This window comes from Impatiens glandulifera, chromosome 1, assembly GCF_907164915.1.
Source record: "Impatiens glandulifera chromosome 1, dImpGla2.1, whole genome shotgun sequence".
In the NCBI taxonomy this organism is placed as follows: Eukaryota; Viridiplantae; Streptophyta; class Magnoliopsida; order Ericales; family Balsaminaceae; genus Impatiens; species Impatiens glandulifera.
In genome coordinates, this window is record NC_061862.1 from 33,387,821 (window position 1) to 33,405,995 (window position 18,175).

At 36.4% G+C, this 18,175-nt stretch overlaps 3 protein-coding genes across 3 annotated transcripts; 2 read left to right on the forward strand and 1 right to left on the reverse strand.

The window, feature by feature from the left end:
- The first annotated feature begins 483 nt into the window (after positions 1-483).
- Positions 484-1,379, forward strand: LOC124921366 (extracellular ribonuclease LE-like). Its single transcript, XM_047462017.1, has 3 exons — positions 484-625; positions 704-859; positions 929-1,379. The coding sequence occupies exons 1-3, from the start codon at positions 533-535 to the stop codon at positions 1,349-1,351; spliced, it is 672 nt and encodes a 223-aa protein (XP_047317973.1). The 5' UTR covers positions 484-532; the 3' UTR covers positions 1,352-1,379.
- Positions 1,380-6,378: 4,999 nt separating this feature from the next.
- LOC124921227 (extracellular ribonuclease LE-like) lies at positions 6,379-7,413 on the forward strand. The gene is made up of 3 exons (XM_047461853.1): positions 6,379-6,540; positions 6,620-6,775; positions 6,853-7,413. Exons 1-3 carry the CDS (start codon positions 6,448-6,450, stop codon positions 7,273-7,275), a joined length of 672 nt encoding a protein of 223 aa, XP_047317809.1. The 5' UTR covers positions 6,379-6,447; the 3' UTR covers positions 7,276-7,413.
- Positions 7,414-7,741: 328 nt separating this feature from the next.
- LOC124924074 (stress response protein NST1-like) lies at positions 7,742-16,035 on the reverse strand. Its single transcript, XM_047464127.1, has 2 exons — positions 15,479-16,035; positions 7,742-7,805 (listed from the first exon to the last, which is right to left on the reverse strand). The coding sequence occupies exons 1-2, from the start codon at positions 16,033-16,035 to the stop codon at positions 7,742-7,744; spliced, it is 621 nt and encodes a 206-aa protein (XP_047320083.1).
- Between the last annotated feature and the right edge of the window lie 2,140 nt (positions 16,036-18,175).

The following is an 18,175-nucleotide window of genomic DNA, read 5'->3' on the forward strand; positions in this document are numbered from 1 at the left end:
TATTAATAGATCCCTTAAATAAATCATAATGTTTTTGACTGAATTAAGCCACAATTTGCTTAAGATTCATTTAAATTCAATAAGTAAATTGAATGAAGTCCCTAAGTTAAACAAAATTATATAAATGAAAAAAAAAAATTTGTATATATTGTTTAAAAATAAAATTGTTCTATTTTAAAAAAAATATATATTTAATCATATCTTATTTCTTTTCAAATTAAAGAATAATAATAATAATAAAGGATATGATTGTCTTAATCTTAGCAATATTATAATAGTGCAACAACCATAAAGGAAAGGCGATTGATTTTCTAGAGAAAATAAAAAACAGATATACATCCAAGGAATTAAGAAAGGAAGGCCGGCCAATCAATAGGTATTTTCCATTCACACATGATTCATGTAATCAAAATAAGATTTCCTACATCTGTCCGTTCACATTTCCCCAATATTTATTATTATAAAAAGCCCAGTAGAATCTCATCGCATTCTAATATCATCTCTTCACTGTTTCATTAATTAGAAGAAGAAAATGGCAGTGAAATTAGCAGTAATCTTAGCCCTGTTCAATCTCTTAGCCTTGGGAATTGCAGAAGATTTCGATTTCTTCTACTTTGTTCAACAGGTTCGTTGTCATTATCATATATCTTTCGATCTGTTTTGATTGATGATTCTAATAATGTCTATATATAATGATTAACAGTGGCCTGGATCCTACTGTGATACGAGCCGAAGTTGTTGCTACCCAAAGTCTGGAAAACCTGCTGCTGCATTCGGAATCCATGGCCTATGGCCAAACTACAATAGCGGTTCTTATCCGTCTAACTGCGATCCCGACAGCCCTTTTGATGAATCAAAGGTTTCATCTCCTTTTATAACATGTGAAAATTAGTTTTTATTTCTAACTCTGGGTTGTGTTGTTTTTTAGGTATCGGACCTTATTAGCAGAATGCAAAGCAACTGGCCAACTTTGGCATGTCCTAGTGGCGACGGTTTGACATTCTGGACCCACGAATGGGAGAAACATGGGACCTGTTCTGAGTCAATCCTGGATCAACATGGTTACTTTAAGTCAGCTCTGAACCTGAATGCAAAGATTGATCTTTTGAAAGTACTTGTGGATGCAGGAATTGAGCCAAATGGTGGAGAATATAGCCTGGCCAGTATAAAAGAAGCGATTGAAGGTGCGACTGGGCAGACTCCATTTATAGAGTGTAACAATGATTCTTCTGGGAATGGACAACTTTACCAAGTGTATCTTTGTGTTGATACCTCTGGTTCTGAATTTATTCAATGTCCTGTCTTTCCTAGGGGCAAATGTCCTCCCACCATTCAATTCCCGTCTTTCTAAGTCATATTATAACTAATATATTATTGAATTAAATAGACCATGTATAGGGTATTCTGGGCTTTTTGTTATTATCACTTAAACAAATTGACCTGGACTTGCAATTCTAATATTTTGATGAATTGAATGTTTGCCTATTGGATAGATTCTGAAACAGAAATCTTTTGTTTGCATCTGTCTGTGTTATGTCTGTCTTTCTTTCTAATGATAAAATACTTTTATAAAACAAAATTTTAACAAAACTTAATTCAAGAGAGAAACAAATATATACATTTAACAAAATTTATTATAAGTGTAATATGTTTTACATTATTATTATTATTATCAATTGTAACTAAGAAATCAATAGTTGCATCTTCAATTCACATAAATAACATCTTAAGTTCAATTAGACCAAGCTATCTTCTCATTTTCAAAATAAAGTATCATATTGATATTATAATTTTTTATTTCCTTAAATATGAAATTAATTAAGTTATTTTAGGATGATGTAAAATTAATTCAATGAGACCCTAACATTTCCAATTTTTAAAAGATATAGCAAATCATTGAATGTGTACGGTCATAAACAATTGAGATATCGTATTATGTGAAAATATAGTATGAGAGATCTAAGTGTGACAAAGACATCAAACAAATCAGTAAAAAGCTAAATTATCTCTAAAGATATGACTTAATATTTAATTTAATTTTTCTAACAAATTAAAGTTCATTTTATTTTATTAACATCTATAAGAAAAATAAAATACATTTACAAATGAAAATAAAAAATAATAAAACTATAAGAGAATCAAAACTCAAAATACTTGGAGATAAACTATAAGTGAAATTATCTCTTATGGGTAAGTTATCTTGTTCTAAATTATTTTAAATATGCAAAATGTAAAAATTATTAACTATAGTGTAATATGTTGGAACTCAATACAAAAATAACTTTTTTAATACCTGATTGTGGTTCATTATTATTTGTCTTACATTTATTTTTATTATTATATATCATATTTATAAAAATCGTATCTAAAAAATTTCAAATTCTCACTCAGAATATATTAAATTCAATTAAATAATGTTAATTTGCCATTTTAAAAAAATCATATTGATATTTTAATTTTATACTACTGTTTTATTAATTTCCTAATTACTATCTTTTAAATATGAAATCAATTAAATTCTTTTTGATGGAGAATTAATTCTAAGAAACGTCTACCATTTGCATTCTTCCAAAGATATAGCAAATTATTTAATTTGTATGGTCATAAACAATTGAGATATTTTATTATGTGAAAAAAGTCAAAGGAAATAAATCACCAAGTATTTAATATTTTGACTGAATTAAGTCATAATATACTTAAATTGGTTTAAATTGAATGAAATAAAATCCACAATTAAGGTGGGAAAAGAAAATCTGTATGTACGAAAAGAGTAACTAGAATTGAATAAAAGAGTATAGATTCTTAGGAATATTCTAAAACAGTAGACCGACCAAACCATAAAAAAAAAGGGTTATTGATTTCCCGAGAAAACTGAAAGTGGATGCATCCAATAAATTAGAAGGAAGACAGGCGGTCGAAATAGTGACAATCTATCGGCACTTTTTATCCACAGTTTCATACACAATGAAATCAAAATAAGTATTTAAAGATTTTCATAACATTGCTCATTGTCTTTTCCGAATTAGTTTAACTGTGAGAGCCAACATAATCAAATCATTAACATTGATTTTTAGTTTGATCATTGTTAGTGTTTATTGAGTTAGGTGCCTCATTTATTTGAGTGGGAAGAACTTCGTTCGTAACTGACAAACACACATTTTTTGGTATTGTTTTCTAACTCTGACCTCTTATCTATGGGAACATGCATGTAAGCCATACACTCACAAATACTCGAAGATGATCATAAAAGATATTTGTATCACTCCAAACATGATTCAACACATCGACGTTTAAAATAACACATGATGTTAGATTTAACACATGTACTATTGTAATCAATGTTACACCCGAAAAGTATCTCTATTTTGCTTGTGAAAGTACAAATCTCACCCTTTCCACCAGTATCCTATTCCTTTTTTCAACCAATCCATTTAACTAAGGTGTTTTCGGAGGTGATTTTTGGGACAATACTTATGAAAAGACCTAGTGTATTCTTCTCCATTATCTATTCGAATACACTTCCCTTTTTTCCAGTTTCCTTGTCAATAGGCTTGAAACACTTTAAATGTGTTTAACATTTGATCTTTCTTTTTCAATGCATATGTCTAAACCTTTCGAGAATAGTCATCAATGAAGGTTACAAAGTAGTAAGCACCACCAAATGATCTTGACTTCATTGACCCACATACATTAGAATGCACTTAGTCTAGTAATTTTGACTTTCTTTTCGATTCAGATGATCTAAATGACACTGGTATTTGTTTCTAGCTAAACAATTTAAACATCTCTTTAAGTGCACATTTGAAACCCCACCTAACACATTCTTCTTAGCCAACATAGCTAAGTCTTTCTCGCTAATATGAGTCAAACAACATAGCTAAGTCTTTCTCGCTAATATGAGTCAAACGTTTGTACCACAACCAGAAAAAGAACTAGTTTCACAAGTAATGATGTAACATTTAAATATTCCAAAACGAAATGTATACAAATTCAAAGCCTCTTACCTTTAGTAACAATCATTAATCCATTTTTAAAATTTTATTCACCACTAGAAAAAAAATTATAGAAGTCTTCATCATTCAATTTTCCAACCGATAAAAGATTGAAGCGAATATGAGGAATATTCTTAACCACTTTTAGAACAAGAGTAGTGTCATTGACCATATCAACACAAACATTACCAACTCTTAAAATGAATAAAACAATGTGATTGAAGGAAAGAAGGTAAATGAGACTCTAATTAAGAATATGATAAATGTTGCAATGAAATAGAGGTTGAGGAAGAAGAAGGAAGTTGATTATTAAACAAGTCAATATGTAGTAGAGAAAATTAGAGAGGAAAATACTCAGACTAATCAAACTGAAACAGAGGATACTAAAGCTGATGTATAGGATATCAAAGCTGATGTTTAAGGAAATAAAGATAGAAATGCTGAAATTCAAGTAGAGGACAACAAAGATAAGAATTTTGAAGTCTTGAAAAAGAATTTTTTCTATCAAATTAGCACAGATTCGTACAAAGAAAAATTACACGCAACAAGTTTATATGAAAATAAACACCCTGATTGGGGTAGTTATGATCTATTTTTGATTGTGTTCTTTTTGTTTGTAATCTATGTTATTTGTTTTTGCGAATGCCACTAATTAGTTTCTTTAGGGTTTATTGATTGTCATAATTTAATCATAGTTAGAATTTGTCTAGATTTGATTTTTGACCTCCCACTTTTAGAATTTTTAATGAAATGATATTAAATGTTTCAAAAAATAAAATAAAATACTTTGGAAATGGAACATTTATTTCCCTTTTAGAACACGTTTTTGCATATTGGTAACTCGTTTTAATATTCTAAAAACATATAAATTCACTTGTCTTAACCATTCCCTACTTTGTAAATCCTCTCTTTTTCTTCGTTACAACTCCGAAACGAGACCTGAAAGCCAGACGATTAATCAAAACAACTACTCAAATGGTTGAAAGCTCAAACCCAATGGACATGGCCACGAAGGCCGAGATGCAAGATGCGTGATATGTTCAGCGAAATGATGACCAGAGGAGGTTGTGCTCACAGCCCGAAGTTCACACCTATTGTGACCAAATCCAAAATTGCCTCTAAACCCGATAACAATCCTAATCAGGCCACCTCCAGCAGCGCAGCCTGTTCGACCTCAGAGTTCTAGAGCTCAAACTTAAGATGATCTCTCATAGTATATAAATTATGATGGTTAATACCGCAACATCATGAAAAAAGAATGGGAACGGTAATGGTGTGACACAAGCATAACTAACTGATTCTCAAAATCACTATAAGGCTAAATTATCTCTAAACATAACTTACTATTTAATTTAAGTTCATTTTAACAAATTAAAGTTCATTTTATTTTATTAACACTTATAAGACAAATAAAAATAAAATAAAAAATAAGAAAACTATAAGAACATCAAAACTCAAAACACTTTGAAGATAAATGGGTCTAGGTGAAATTATTTCTTATGGGTAAATTATTTTGTTCTAAACAATTTTAGAATATGCAAAATGTAAAAAGTATTGACTACAAAAGTGTAATATGTTGTAACTCAATACAAAATCATTATTTTTTATTACCATGTCGTTCATTATTATTTGTTGAACATTTATTATTATTATTAGATCTATAAAAAATTGTGCCTAAAAACTAAAGTTCGTTCAATTTTTATTAAAATTATTTTAAGTTCGGTTAAATAATATTAATTTTTTTATTTAAAAAAAATATATCCTATTAATATATTAATTTTATACTACTATTTTATTTATTTCCTTAATTACTATATTTTAAATATGAAATTAATTTAGTTTTTTTTTAGCATGATGGAAAATGAATTCTAAAAGTCGTCTGACATTTCCATTCTTCCAGAGATATAGCAAATCATTGAATTTGTATGGTCATAAACAATTGAGTTATCTATGTGAATAAGTTAAGGAAACAGATCACCTATTTTATATTTTGACTGAATAAAATCACAATATGCTTAAGATTAGTTTAAATAGAATGAGACAAAATCCAAGAGTTAAACAAGCATATAAAGGTGGGAAAAGAAAATCTGTATTCATATATATTTGTAAGACGAAAGAGTAACTAGAATTGAATAAAAGGTTATAGATTCTTAGGAATATTCTAAAACAGTAGACCGACCAAACCATAAACAAAAGGCTATTGATTTTCCCGAGAAAACTGAAAGCGGATCCATCCAATAAATTATTAGAAGGAAGACGGGCGGCCACTTTCTATTAACAGTTTCACACACATGCATCATGAAATCAAAATAAGTTTCGCAACAATTAATGAAGGTGAGAGATTTCCTCATACTGGACCATCCCTTAATTTGTGTTCACATTTCATCAAGACTTTATTATTTATAAACGTAGCTTATGAGTTGTAGAATCTCATCACAATCTAGATCATCTGAAAATGGCTGTGAAATTAGCTGTGGTCTTAGTCTTGTTCAATCTCTTAGCCTTGGGAATTGCTAAAGACTTTGATTTCTTCTACTTTGTTCAACAGGTTCGTCCAGAAAACTATATAAATATATATACTTGTCTCTGTTTTGATTGATTGATTGATTTCATATATATATATATAGTGGCCTGGATCTTACTGTGATACCGCTCAAAGTTGTTGCTATCCAAAGTCTGGAAAACCTGCTGCCGCATTTGGAATCCACGGTCTGTGGCCAAATTACAATGACGGGTCTTATCCGTCCAATTGCGACCCCGACAGTCCTTACGACCAATCAAAGGTGATATCTTCTTCTTCATCTTCTATTTGAATTAAATATTTCTAACTTCTGGGTTTTGATTAAATATATATATTTAGGTATCGGATCTTATTAGCAGAATGCAAAGGAATTGGCCAACGTTGGCCTGCCCTAGCGGCGACGGTTCTGCATTCTGGAACCATGAATGGGAGAAACATGGGACCTGTTCTGAGTCAGTTTTAGATCAAAACGGCTACTTCAAGTCAGCTCTGAACCTGAATGCAAAGGTTGATCTTTTGAAAGTACTTGTGGACGCAGGAATTGAGCCCAACGGTGGAGAATACAGCCTGACCAGCATTAAGCAGGCTATTGAAGGTGCGACGGGGCATACGCCATTTATAGAGTGTAACAGTGATTCTTCTGGGAATAGACAACTCTACCAAGTGTATCTGTGCGTTGATACTTCTGGGTCCCAATTTATTCAATGCCCCGTCTTTCCAAGAGGCAAATGTGCTTCCACCATTCAATTTCCTTCTTTTTAGCCGCCACATAATGGCTTATACTTAATAAAATATGTTTGGTCTTTGTTTGATTTTGTTGTTCATGTTTTAGTAGACATTGTTGTTTTATTAAAAGACTCATGAATGATGTGCATGCTACTAAAGATGTACTTCATGCTCAAATTCAGAAAACTATTAAGTTCGTCCTTTAAGGATAGTCATCTAATATGAAACATCATGGATTGAGCTCCTCAAACTATTTTTGGATTTTCAAATATTTTCCTAACTAGAACTTAATTACTACAATAATTAATCATAATTAAACTTAATTTAGTTCTTTTAATCCCTCCTTTCAATTATTTTGAATATAAAAATTCAAAATATTATTTTAAAATTATTTAATGGAGTATGTCAAATTTCCATTCTAAAGAATACCTCTTTCGGACGAGTTTGAATAAAACAAACTTTGTTTTTAAAAAATGTGGGTCCAAGGTTGAACATCCTAACATTAGAAATTCGTTCCCAATTTATCATAAGAAGGTAGAAGAATAGAACCTAGATCACGCTGGAAGCTGGAATGAATTATAATAATGATTCACATGTTAATGTTAGAATTTGTATCTCCCAAATCCGACTAGCTTAAAATAATCTGTAAATATGCAAGAAAGAGACACAAATTTATAGTGGTTCACTCAAATTGAGCTACATCCACTTCAGCCACCATCAGATTTCACTATGAAGAAGAATATAGAATACAGAGTTTTTTGCCTCACACTTTATTTCTCTAGAATTAATTCTCTTATTTTTAAACCTTAATAATCACATATTTATAGGGTAAACATTCAGGTAATAAACCTAAATAATTATTGGTCAGGCCCAAGCCCAAAACCAAATACAAACCCAATAAACTCTAATTAACACTTGTAGAGTTTATTATAAGTGTAGGCTCCATAACTCAACAATCTCCCACTTGGAGACTAACTTCATCATCTCTTGATCGGTGGCGACTTTCCATCTAGTGTCTTAACGAAGAAGACCAACTGAAGTTGCACACAACTTCAGTTTCTCATTTGTCACAACTTTCATCAATATATCAGCTGAATTCTCACTCCCGAGAATCTTCTCAAGAGCTAATACTCCATCTTCTAAAGTTAACCGGATGAAATGATAACGAACCTGTATAGGCTTCGTCCTACAATGATAAACATAATTCTTTTCCAAATGAATGACACTCTAACTGTCGCATCGCAACACACTTCCCTCGTAGTCTTGACCCAATTCTCACAAAAAGGGTTGTAACCACATCATCTCCTTAGCAGCCTCTGTCATAGCAACATACTCTGCCTCACAACTAGAAAGAGCAACAATCTTCTGCAATTTTGAAACCCAACTGATTGCAGTACCTCCCAGAGTAAATGTATCATGTTGTGCTCTTCTTACTATCAACATCACCACTATTGTCAGCATCAACATATCCTTCCAAACCCATATTAGACTTTCGAAAACACAAAGCGAGACCCGTACTTCCTCTTAAATATCTTAATATCCACTTTACTGCTTCCCAATGTTGTCTACCCGGGTTGCTCATGAATCTGCTAACAACTCCCACTGCATGTGCAATGTCTGGTCTTGTACAAACCATCGCATACATAATACAACCAATGGCAGAGGCATACAGAACAGTGACCATGTAATTTTTCTCCTCCTCTGTTGAAGGCGACTGATCTTTAGATAGTCTGAAGTGACTAGCTAAGGGGGTAGTAACTGGTTTTGCATCATACAAGTTGAACCTGCTAAGAACTTTCTTCACATATTATTCTTGTGAAAGCTTGAGAACTTCTTCATCCTTGAAAATTCTCATCCCAAGGATTTGTTTAGCAACACCTAAATTCTTCATTGCAAACTTTTTAGACAACTCTTTCTTGAGCTTGTTAATCTTATACAAACTTGCTCCAAAAATCAACATGTCATCAACATAGAGGAGCAGATTAATGTACAATTTATCAAACCTCTTAATATAGCAGCAATGATCAGCTTCACACTTTAGAAAATTGTTACTTTTCATGAAGATATCGAACTTCTTGTACCATTTCCTTGGAGCATGTTTCAAACCATACAGACTCTTCTGAAGCTTACACACAAGCACATCTTTTCCTTTGATTTCAAATCCTTCTAGTTGTCGCATATAAATCTCTTCATCTAAATCACAATCACCATGAAGAAAAACAGTTTTGACATCCATTTGTTGAAGATGAATGTCTTCTTTCACAACCAAACTCAAAATAGCTCTGATTGTCATCAATTTAACTACTAGAGAGAAGATCTCATTGTAGTCAATACCTTATTTCTGTTGAAATCCTTTCACAACCAATCTTGCCTTGTACCTCATGGTTTTATCATGTTGTTCTTTAATCCTGAAGATTCATTTGTTGTGAAGTGCTTTCTTTCCCTTTGGTAGCTCAGTGAGCTCCTTAGTCTGATTCAACATTAACGAGTCCATCTCATCTTTTATAGCAGAATCCCACTTAATCTATTAATTAGATTGTATTGCTTCCTCATAACATTCAGGTTAACCTCTATCTGTCAACAAGATATAGTTCAGAGATGCAGACCACCTCTCAACTGATTTTCGATTTCTTGATGATCTTCTCAACTATATAACTGGTGTTTACTGATTTACCTCTAGGGCCACGTTCTCAACGATTTCATTTTCAACAACACATTATTCTTCTTCGACAACCGGTATATATTCAGCTGAAAATTCTCTCAAATCGACTGTACCAATCTCTTCAAACTTGGAATCACCATCTGTTGTCTTCCCAACAAAATCTTTGTAGAGAATCTGTTCATTAAAGATAACATTTCTGCTACGAATGATCTTTCGATTTTGATTATCTTAGAAACGATAACCAAACTCGATATCACCATAACCAATGAAAAAACATTTATTAGATTTTGTATCAAGCTTTCTCCTATCACATTCATTAATATGAACATATGATAAACAACCAAACACTTTCAAATAAGAAGGATTTACCTTTTTATTGCTTTATGCTTCTTCAAGAATTCTAAATTCAAGAGGAACAGTGGGTCCCCTATTTATCAAATAGGCAGCAATATTAATAGCTTCTTCCCAAAAGATTTTAGGCAGCCGTGCATGCAATCTCATGCTTCTAACACGCTCGTTCAATGTTCGATTCATTCGTTCAGCTACTCCATTCTCTTGAGGCGTTTAGGGAACAATCTTCACCATACTGATCCCATTCACATCACAATACTCTTTGAAATCTGAATTGATATATTAACCTCCGTTGTCAGATCTCAAGCACTTAACTTTCTGATTTGTTTTATTTTCAACCAAAGCCTTCATTTCTTGAAAATAACAAATACTTCAGACTTGTGTTTCATAAAATATACCCATACCTTTCTTGTTGAATCATCTATAAACGTCACGTAGTATTGTGATCCGCCAATAGAAGAAACATGTGCAGGTCCCCACACATCAGTGTGTACCAACTATAGCCTTTCTTTCTTGAGCTCCTTCCCAATCTTTAAGAAACTCACCCGTTTCTGTTTTCCAAGAATGCAGTTTTCACATAACTAATGTTCAACAAACTTCAGTTCTGGAATCTGTCCATTCTTCAAAAGAATTTTCATCCCCTTTTCACTCATATGGCCCAACCTACAATGCCACAACTCACTGTTCTTCGAGTCATCAACTACAACAACAACTGTTTCTCTACAAGTTGAAGTCGTGTATAACGTTCCACTTTTGTGACCTCGAGCAACAACAATTGCTCCTTTAGTCACCTTCCACAAACCATTTCCACAACTGAAATTGTGACCTTCTTCATCAAGTTGTGTAACAGAAATCAAATTGTGCATTAAACCTGGAATGTGTCTCACGTTATTAATCTTCCAAACATAACCATTTGCCATATTCAATTTTATGTCACCGATGCCAATAATATCCAGTGGCTCACCATTTGCGAGATAAACTTTCCCACAGTTTCCAGCCACATAATTCTCCATTAATTCTTTGTGAGCAGTGGTGTAAAAAGACGCTCCTGAGTCCAAAACCCATGAATCTATCGGGCTATCAAAAGACATAAGTAACACATCAGTGACAGATTTTGTAACAACGTTGGCTGCATCATTTTTATCATCACAGTTTTTCTTCGGTGCTTTGCAGTTCCTCTTTAAATGACCATGTTTACCACAATTCTAGCACTCAAATATCCTCCCAAACTTGGACTGATTTCTCTTGCTCTTTGACATAGATCTTCTCTTACCTCGGTTGAAATTTCTATCATTATCTCTACCCCTATTTTCCACATTCAGAGCAGAACCTTTGAATGTTTCACCAGAATCAATTTTACGAACCTCTTCAACAAGAATACGATCTCTAACTTCAACAAATTTCAGTTTGCATTTCCAATTGAATTACTAATTGCTGCCCTCATAGGTTCCCAACTATTTGGTAAAGATGCTAACAAAATTAGGGCACTAACTTCATCCCAAAACCAATCTCAACAGATAGCAATTGATTCACAATTGTATTGAATTCATTCAAATGAGTAGTGAAAGAAGTACCATCAACCATTCTTAAGTAAAAAAGTCTTTTCATTTGTTGGGTCAAATTATTTTGACTAAGTGTTAATATAATTTAACCACTGAGATTTTGATGATGAAATAACTTATGAGTTTTGATACAGGTGTATTGAAACAATATGTCATAAGACTTGGATCTAAGGAGAGTCATTAGACCGATTTTGGCTTTCATTGCATAAGATTAGACTTACAGTCTAACTCATCGGAGTTAGACGTGTAGTCTAATAGACGTGTAATTAGACGGACGGTCTAATAGATACACGAAATTAGACGTAAGTTTAATGCATATAATTAGACGTATATTCAAACTCATCGGAGTTAGACGTGCAGTCTAATGAATGCACGGAATTAGACGCACAGTCTAACTCATCGGAGTTAGACGTGTAGTCTAATGAATGTAAAGAATTAGACGTAAGTCTAATGAATACACGGAATTAGACGTAAGTCTAATATGTTTACGATTAGACGGGTAGTCTAATTGATAACCGGAATTAGACGTACAGTCTAACTCATCAGAGTTAGACGTGTAGTCTAATATATTTACAATTAGACGAGTAGTCTAATTTATGTGGAATTGAACGTGCAGTCTAACTCAGTGGAGTTAGACGTGCAGTCTAATAGAATGTGAAAATTAGACGTGCGTCTAACTCCTTCAGACAAGTCTGAGGTAGAACCGGAATTAGACGTGCAGTCTAACTCAGTGGAGTTAGACGTGGAGCGCATGGTTTGTGGAGATTGAAGAAGAAGGTGGATTTTTTTGCAGTCTAATGGTTATTGAATAATTAGACGTGTAGTCTAATTAATGAAAGTTAGACGTGCGTCTAACTCCTTCAAACAAGTCTGAGGTAGAACCGGAATTAGACGTGCAGTCTAACTCAGTGGAGTTAGACGTGCAGTCTAATAGTTATTGAATAATTAGACGTGTAGTCTAATTAATGAAAGTTAGACGTGCGTCTAACTCCTTCAGACAAGTCTGAGGTAGAACCGGAATTAGACGTGCAGTCTAACTCAATGGAGTTAGACGTGCAGTCTAATGGTTATTGAATAATTAGACGTGTAGTCTATTTAATGAAAGTTAGACGTGCGTCTAACTCCTTTAGACAAGTCTGAGGTAGAACCGGAATTAGACGTGCAGTCTAACTCAGTGGAGTTAGACGTGTAGTCTAATGGTTATTGAATAATTAAACGCGAGTCTAATTCTATTAGACCAGGCGGTCTAAAAGACGTTTTTCTATTAGAAGGAGATGACTTATTTCATTAGACTGATTTTCGTAATCCGTCTAACTGAAATACGTCTAATGCTCAGTTTAAGTAGTACGCTTGAATCTAGCATTTCACCTACCCACGTGCTATAGCTGTACCCTACTCCTGCTCCACTTTCTAGTGAAGATTAGTACAACAGCTATATGCATCCAATCAAGGAATGCCACGTAAGAAAATTTTCCTCACATTACTTGTTTTGTAGGTACATCCCTGATGGAATATTCAGCGCACTACTAGTGATGTACTTCCACGATCCTTGTGCTCAGAACCTGTTGTGTACAATGGAGGCTTTCCAATGGAAGAGTGCCACGTATCATTCTTGAAGATTCGACCGTTAGCTCATGCTCAATATTTAATAAATCTCAAGGACAACGAACAATTTGCCTTAACAAGCACAACTGCCATTCTTACGAACAAGCAATCATATTTTGTAGAGAGAGAAACTACTCAATCATCTTGCTTACTGAACTCATTCTGTGAAGCATCTTTCTGATTGTACTATGTGTGAATCAAGAGAGAGTTAGAATCAAAACACCTTTAGCGAAGTGATATTCTTCATCTTGTAATTGAACAGAAAGTGTTCTGTTTAATAGTGAACTAAGTGTGTGTGTAAACTATATTTGATTCGAACCATATTGTTAGGATCTAGGTAGCCGCTGGAGGACCGGGGGTTGGACCGGTTAGCGGTTCTTACTCGTAAGGTGGTGGTTAATCCGGTTAGAGATTAACACCAGGGTTTCAATACTACACAACCTGTCACAAACCCTTGAACTAAGTTCAAGCGCGGAAGAGGTTTGCTTTCAGGTTGAAGCGGCACGCTTATATGATAGGCAGAATCGGTTTTAGATGATGGAGATTTGAGATTTGATGGGTCGGTTTCGGTAGTCTGGAAATTCGGTATGGATAGTATAGAGTCGGTTTAGAGCGGTGTAGTTGAGTTAATCGGTTAGGCAATGGAGCCGGCAGAAAGTAAATAACAAGACAGATTTTATGGATGTTCGGAGATAAAACTCTTATGTCACCCCTTCCTCTCGAAACCGCGAGAAGGATATTCACTAAGGAATACAAGTACAATCCGATCGAGACTTATTTTCTGCTCGATAACACTCTTACAATTTACACCGAAATTGTAAAACACACTTTAACTTTAGCACTTAGGCTTTCTTAGAACAACACAATCTTATCACTTGTAGAATAAATGCTCTTAAAGTTTCTCACTTGTTTCACTGTATCTTACTTGTCCCGCATTTACTCTTCTTCAACTGCCCCTTTTATAGGTGAAATATGCCAACGGTCATATTTCACTGCCTTGAATCTGATTGGCTGAACAGAGGTGCAGTGATTCAATGTTTCAGAGATTCAGACCTGCGGTCGTTTCCTCAGACCTGATGGTCAAGCTCAGACCTGGCATTATGTCTCAGACCTGGCTGTCTGTTCTTCCGGTTTGTAAGACAAACCTGCTGGGTTTGTCTTTTACTCAATGTAGACACTGTCTGTTGGACAGTTGTCTGTACTTGGAAGATCTCCTTTCTGACTTATCCCGAAGTGGAAAGATCCGGTAGGACTGTCTTCTGCAGCCTGCAGACTTTCCTCAAACTTGTATGGATATGGAAGTGTTGAGTCTGTTCCTTTGGTATCATTCTCAACAGATACCCAAATTGTCTTCTTGTACAGGTCGGTCATTTGACTTAACCGGATTGCTTCCGGTACGAGTGATGTAACCGGACTTCTTCCGGTTATTCCTCTGCCTTGTGGCTGATCGGCTGTTTGATGTTTCCGGTTTTAAGCTTTGGCCGATCTTTTCTTTGTGCGGTCAGGTTCCAGGTATTTTTGGTCGGTTTACTAGCTTGACCGGTTAGTTTTCTTAGCCGGTTCTTTTGTTTATCCGGTCCGGTTCCTTGTTCCTGCATGGAAAATTTATTTAAGTTAGGTTTATTTGAACCGGTCTGATTTTATCTAACAATTTCTCCCTTTTTGATTATTTTATTTAAAATTATCAAAATCATGTAAGTTTGCAACCGTAGGCCGGTTGTTTTATTTGTCCGGATTTTGAAACTGACTTAGGAGAACTTTTCGAAAAATTTTGAGAAATTTTTTGGAAAAGTCTTATCTTTATCTTATCAATTTCTCCCTTTTTGATTATTTTATTTAAAATTATCAAAACTAAGTGGAGACGCAAAAGATGTCCGGTTTCAAAAATAGTTTTATATATAAGATAGATAACCGAAGATAATATGATATGTAAAAGAAACGCTAAGACAAGTAAAGGAAAGAGAGCCCCTATTCCGAGTCCGAGAAGTCATATATGCTCTTCTTTTTCTTCTTCGGTTGCTGTCGACTGGTCGGTTCAGAAGGTCGTCGTCTTGTAGACCGGGACTGCAGTTGTTCTTCAACTTCCTCTTCGACTTGATCAGCCTGCTGCGATGTACTCGTGATGACCGTTTCAGTGACCTCATCGAGCAGGTCGGCTATTTGAACTTTCTTTGGGGCTTCCCTCTTTCGCTTTTTCGGCGCCGAAGTGGAGGTGGCCGCCTTTTTCTTCTTGTTTTCGACTTCGTAGCCTTCCAGCCTCCGTTTTTCCCTTTCCAACCGCTCAGCATCCTCCACAGCTTGAGCGGATGCTTTCTTAGCAAGTCCTGGGAACAAGGCCTCTCCCCTTTTAATCCGCGCGGCTTCCTCTTCCTCTTCGGTAAGTTGAGATGAACGCGGTGCCTCCTTCTCCTTACTTGCTTCGGCATCTAGCGCATCCTGGACCCTCTTAGCCGTTTCAGCATCAGCCGCTACAGCCGCGGCGTCCGCGTTCATCTTTACCCTCAGCAATTCGGCAACCTGTTCGGAGAGCGCCTTAAGTTCGGCCACGAGATCCACATTTTTCTTCTCGAGTTCGGAGACCCGATCGAGTGTTGTGCCAACCAGGTCATCAGCCATCGTTGTCAATCGGTGATCGGTCTCTCTTTCAAGCCGGTCGAAGTTTCCCTTTAACTCGGAGGTCAAGTCCTCTAGGATTGCGGTTCGCTTAACATATTACCGCGCAGAGCCGCCTCTCCCTGCAGAGCTTCGTCTATTTCTGAGATTCGGTCCCGATTGGAATTCAAGAGATACCATGTGTTGTCGGCGAACTTGAGTGCCGAGCCAGTGATTCTTTGGACCCTATCCTTGAATGGCTGAACCGCGGAGTCTTCAAACTCCTGAATTCGGCTGTCAATCCGCTCTGCGGTTGAGGCTTCAATCCTTTGAAGACGGCCCTCAACCCATTTCTTTGTGAAGTCTGATGCGGAGACTTCCGGTTGTGGAGGAGGGGATTGCCTGGGGGATTAGGATCCGCTCTTTCATCGGATTCCTTTGATGCTGCATTCTCCTTCGGAGGAGTTGGGCAGTGATCCGGTGTCGTTTCGATCTGGGGAGCAGTATAGACCGGTATTTTCATTTGGCTGCATATTGCTTCTAGCCGTTCGATTTCTTGAATGAGTTCCCCTTTGGCTTTTTCAAGCCTTTTTAACACCCGCGGTGCTAAGGTGTCTTCCGGTCCCATCGCTTTGAGCTCCTCCGTAATTTTCCGGATACGTGTTGTTAGCTTCCGTAGTTGGACTTTCGGTTTCAAGAGGCAGGTTCGGTGTAATACCTCTTGAAGTGTGTTGGAGTTTGTAAGATTCATGATTAAGTCCTCCACTTCCTCCAATCTGTGGAGGCACTCCAAGTCTGTGTGGCCCGATAGGATTTCTCTATACGGTGTGCCGTACCGGTGGTCGTGCCATTCCAGGTATAATTCTTCAATTGACTCGGCTCGCTTTTTGACGCCCTGAAGGAGTTTCAGAGATATCCTATCGGCCTCTGTTTCTTCGGCCTCCTCTTTCTCTTTGTCGCCGCCTTCATCATCGGCTTCTTCACCGTCCTCTTCATCATCCTCTTCACCACCTTCGGTTGTCTTAGGGTTGGTGTTAGGTCCGGCATCATTGGGGCTCTGGGCCGAATTGTCGTCTTCATTGACCGATCTTTCGTCCTCGGTTTTCTCCGTGTCGGTTCTCTCAGAGAAGGAAGCCGACTCCTCATCCTCGGTTTGCTGCGGCGGTTCCGAGAAAGTTACTTTCTCTTTGCTTTCGGCCTTTGCTTTGGCCGGGGCCGCTTTCTTATCGGCTTTCTTCTTTCGGCCACCTGTGGAACCGGGGGCCGGCTGCTTCCTTTCTAAGAATTGCTTTGATCTGATGAGGCATCGATCTGCGACAACGACGCCGGGACCTATGTTGATATTGTGGTGAAGGAAGATCTTACCGAGGGGAACGGCGTATCCCCACGACCGGTTTGAATCAGGTTTCACCATATCCATTAGGTTGCTGAACACCGCTTTTGCCCAATTGACCTTTCTTCCCTCTATCAGGCCGATCAGCATCCTGATTTTGTCCTTTGTAAGGTTGCTGTAGTTTCCTCCCCTCGCCAGAATCGCCCTTGCGAAGATGTCACATATTGGGATATACTCAGGCTTCAACATTTGTTTGCTGCCGGATACTTTGATCGGCTCTTTAGTTGCCGATAGAATCTGGCAAGCCGCCTCAAAGGTTTTGTGCTCTATGTCTGCCGTTGCATCCTGGCCGGTGGTTGGAAGGCGCAGACTTTCTGCCACCGATGCCTCGATGAGCTCTATTTCAGTACCGCATACAGTTGCGGTGATTTTGTCATTTGAGATAGTTGCGGTTTTGAAGAATTCCTCGACCGCATCTTTGTAGAGGACATGAGGACCGCCAAGGAAATATCCCAGACTAGTTTTGACTACCCGGTCAATAACCTCCTTTGCCTCGGACGTACCTTTCAGCCGGATTTCCTCGAAATCCACCTGAGATAGGTGCCTAAACAAAGCCGAATCACGTCCCATTTTAGAGGATTTGAGAGAGTTTGAGAAATAACCGCTTCAGAGAGTTAGAGAGCTTAGAGAGAGAAAGCAGATTCGCGTGAGAATGAAATAAAATGACCGAGAGTCCCTTTTATAGATTCGGTTTGGACGCCCAACCGTCCCATCAACATTGGGCGGGAAATTTCCCTCTAAGTTGAAAGAAGCGGCAAACCATGGGCGGGA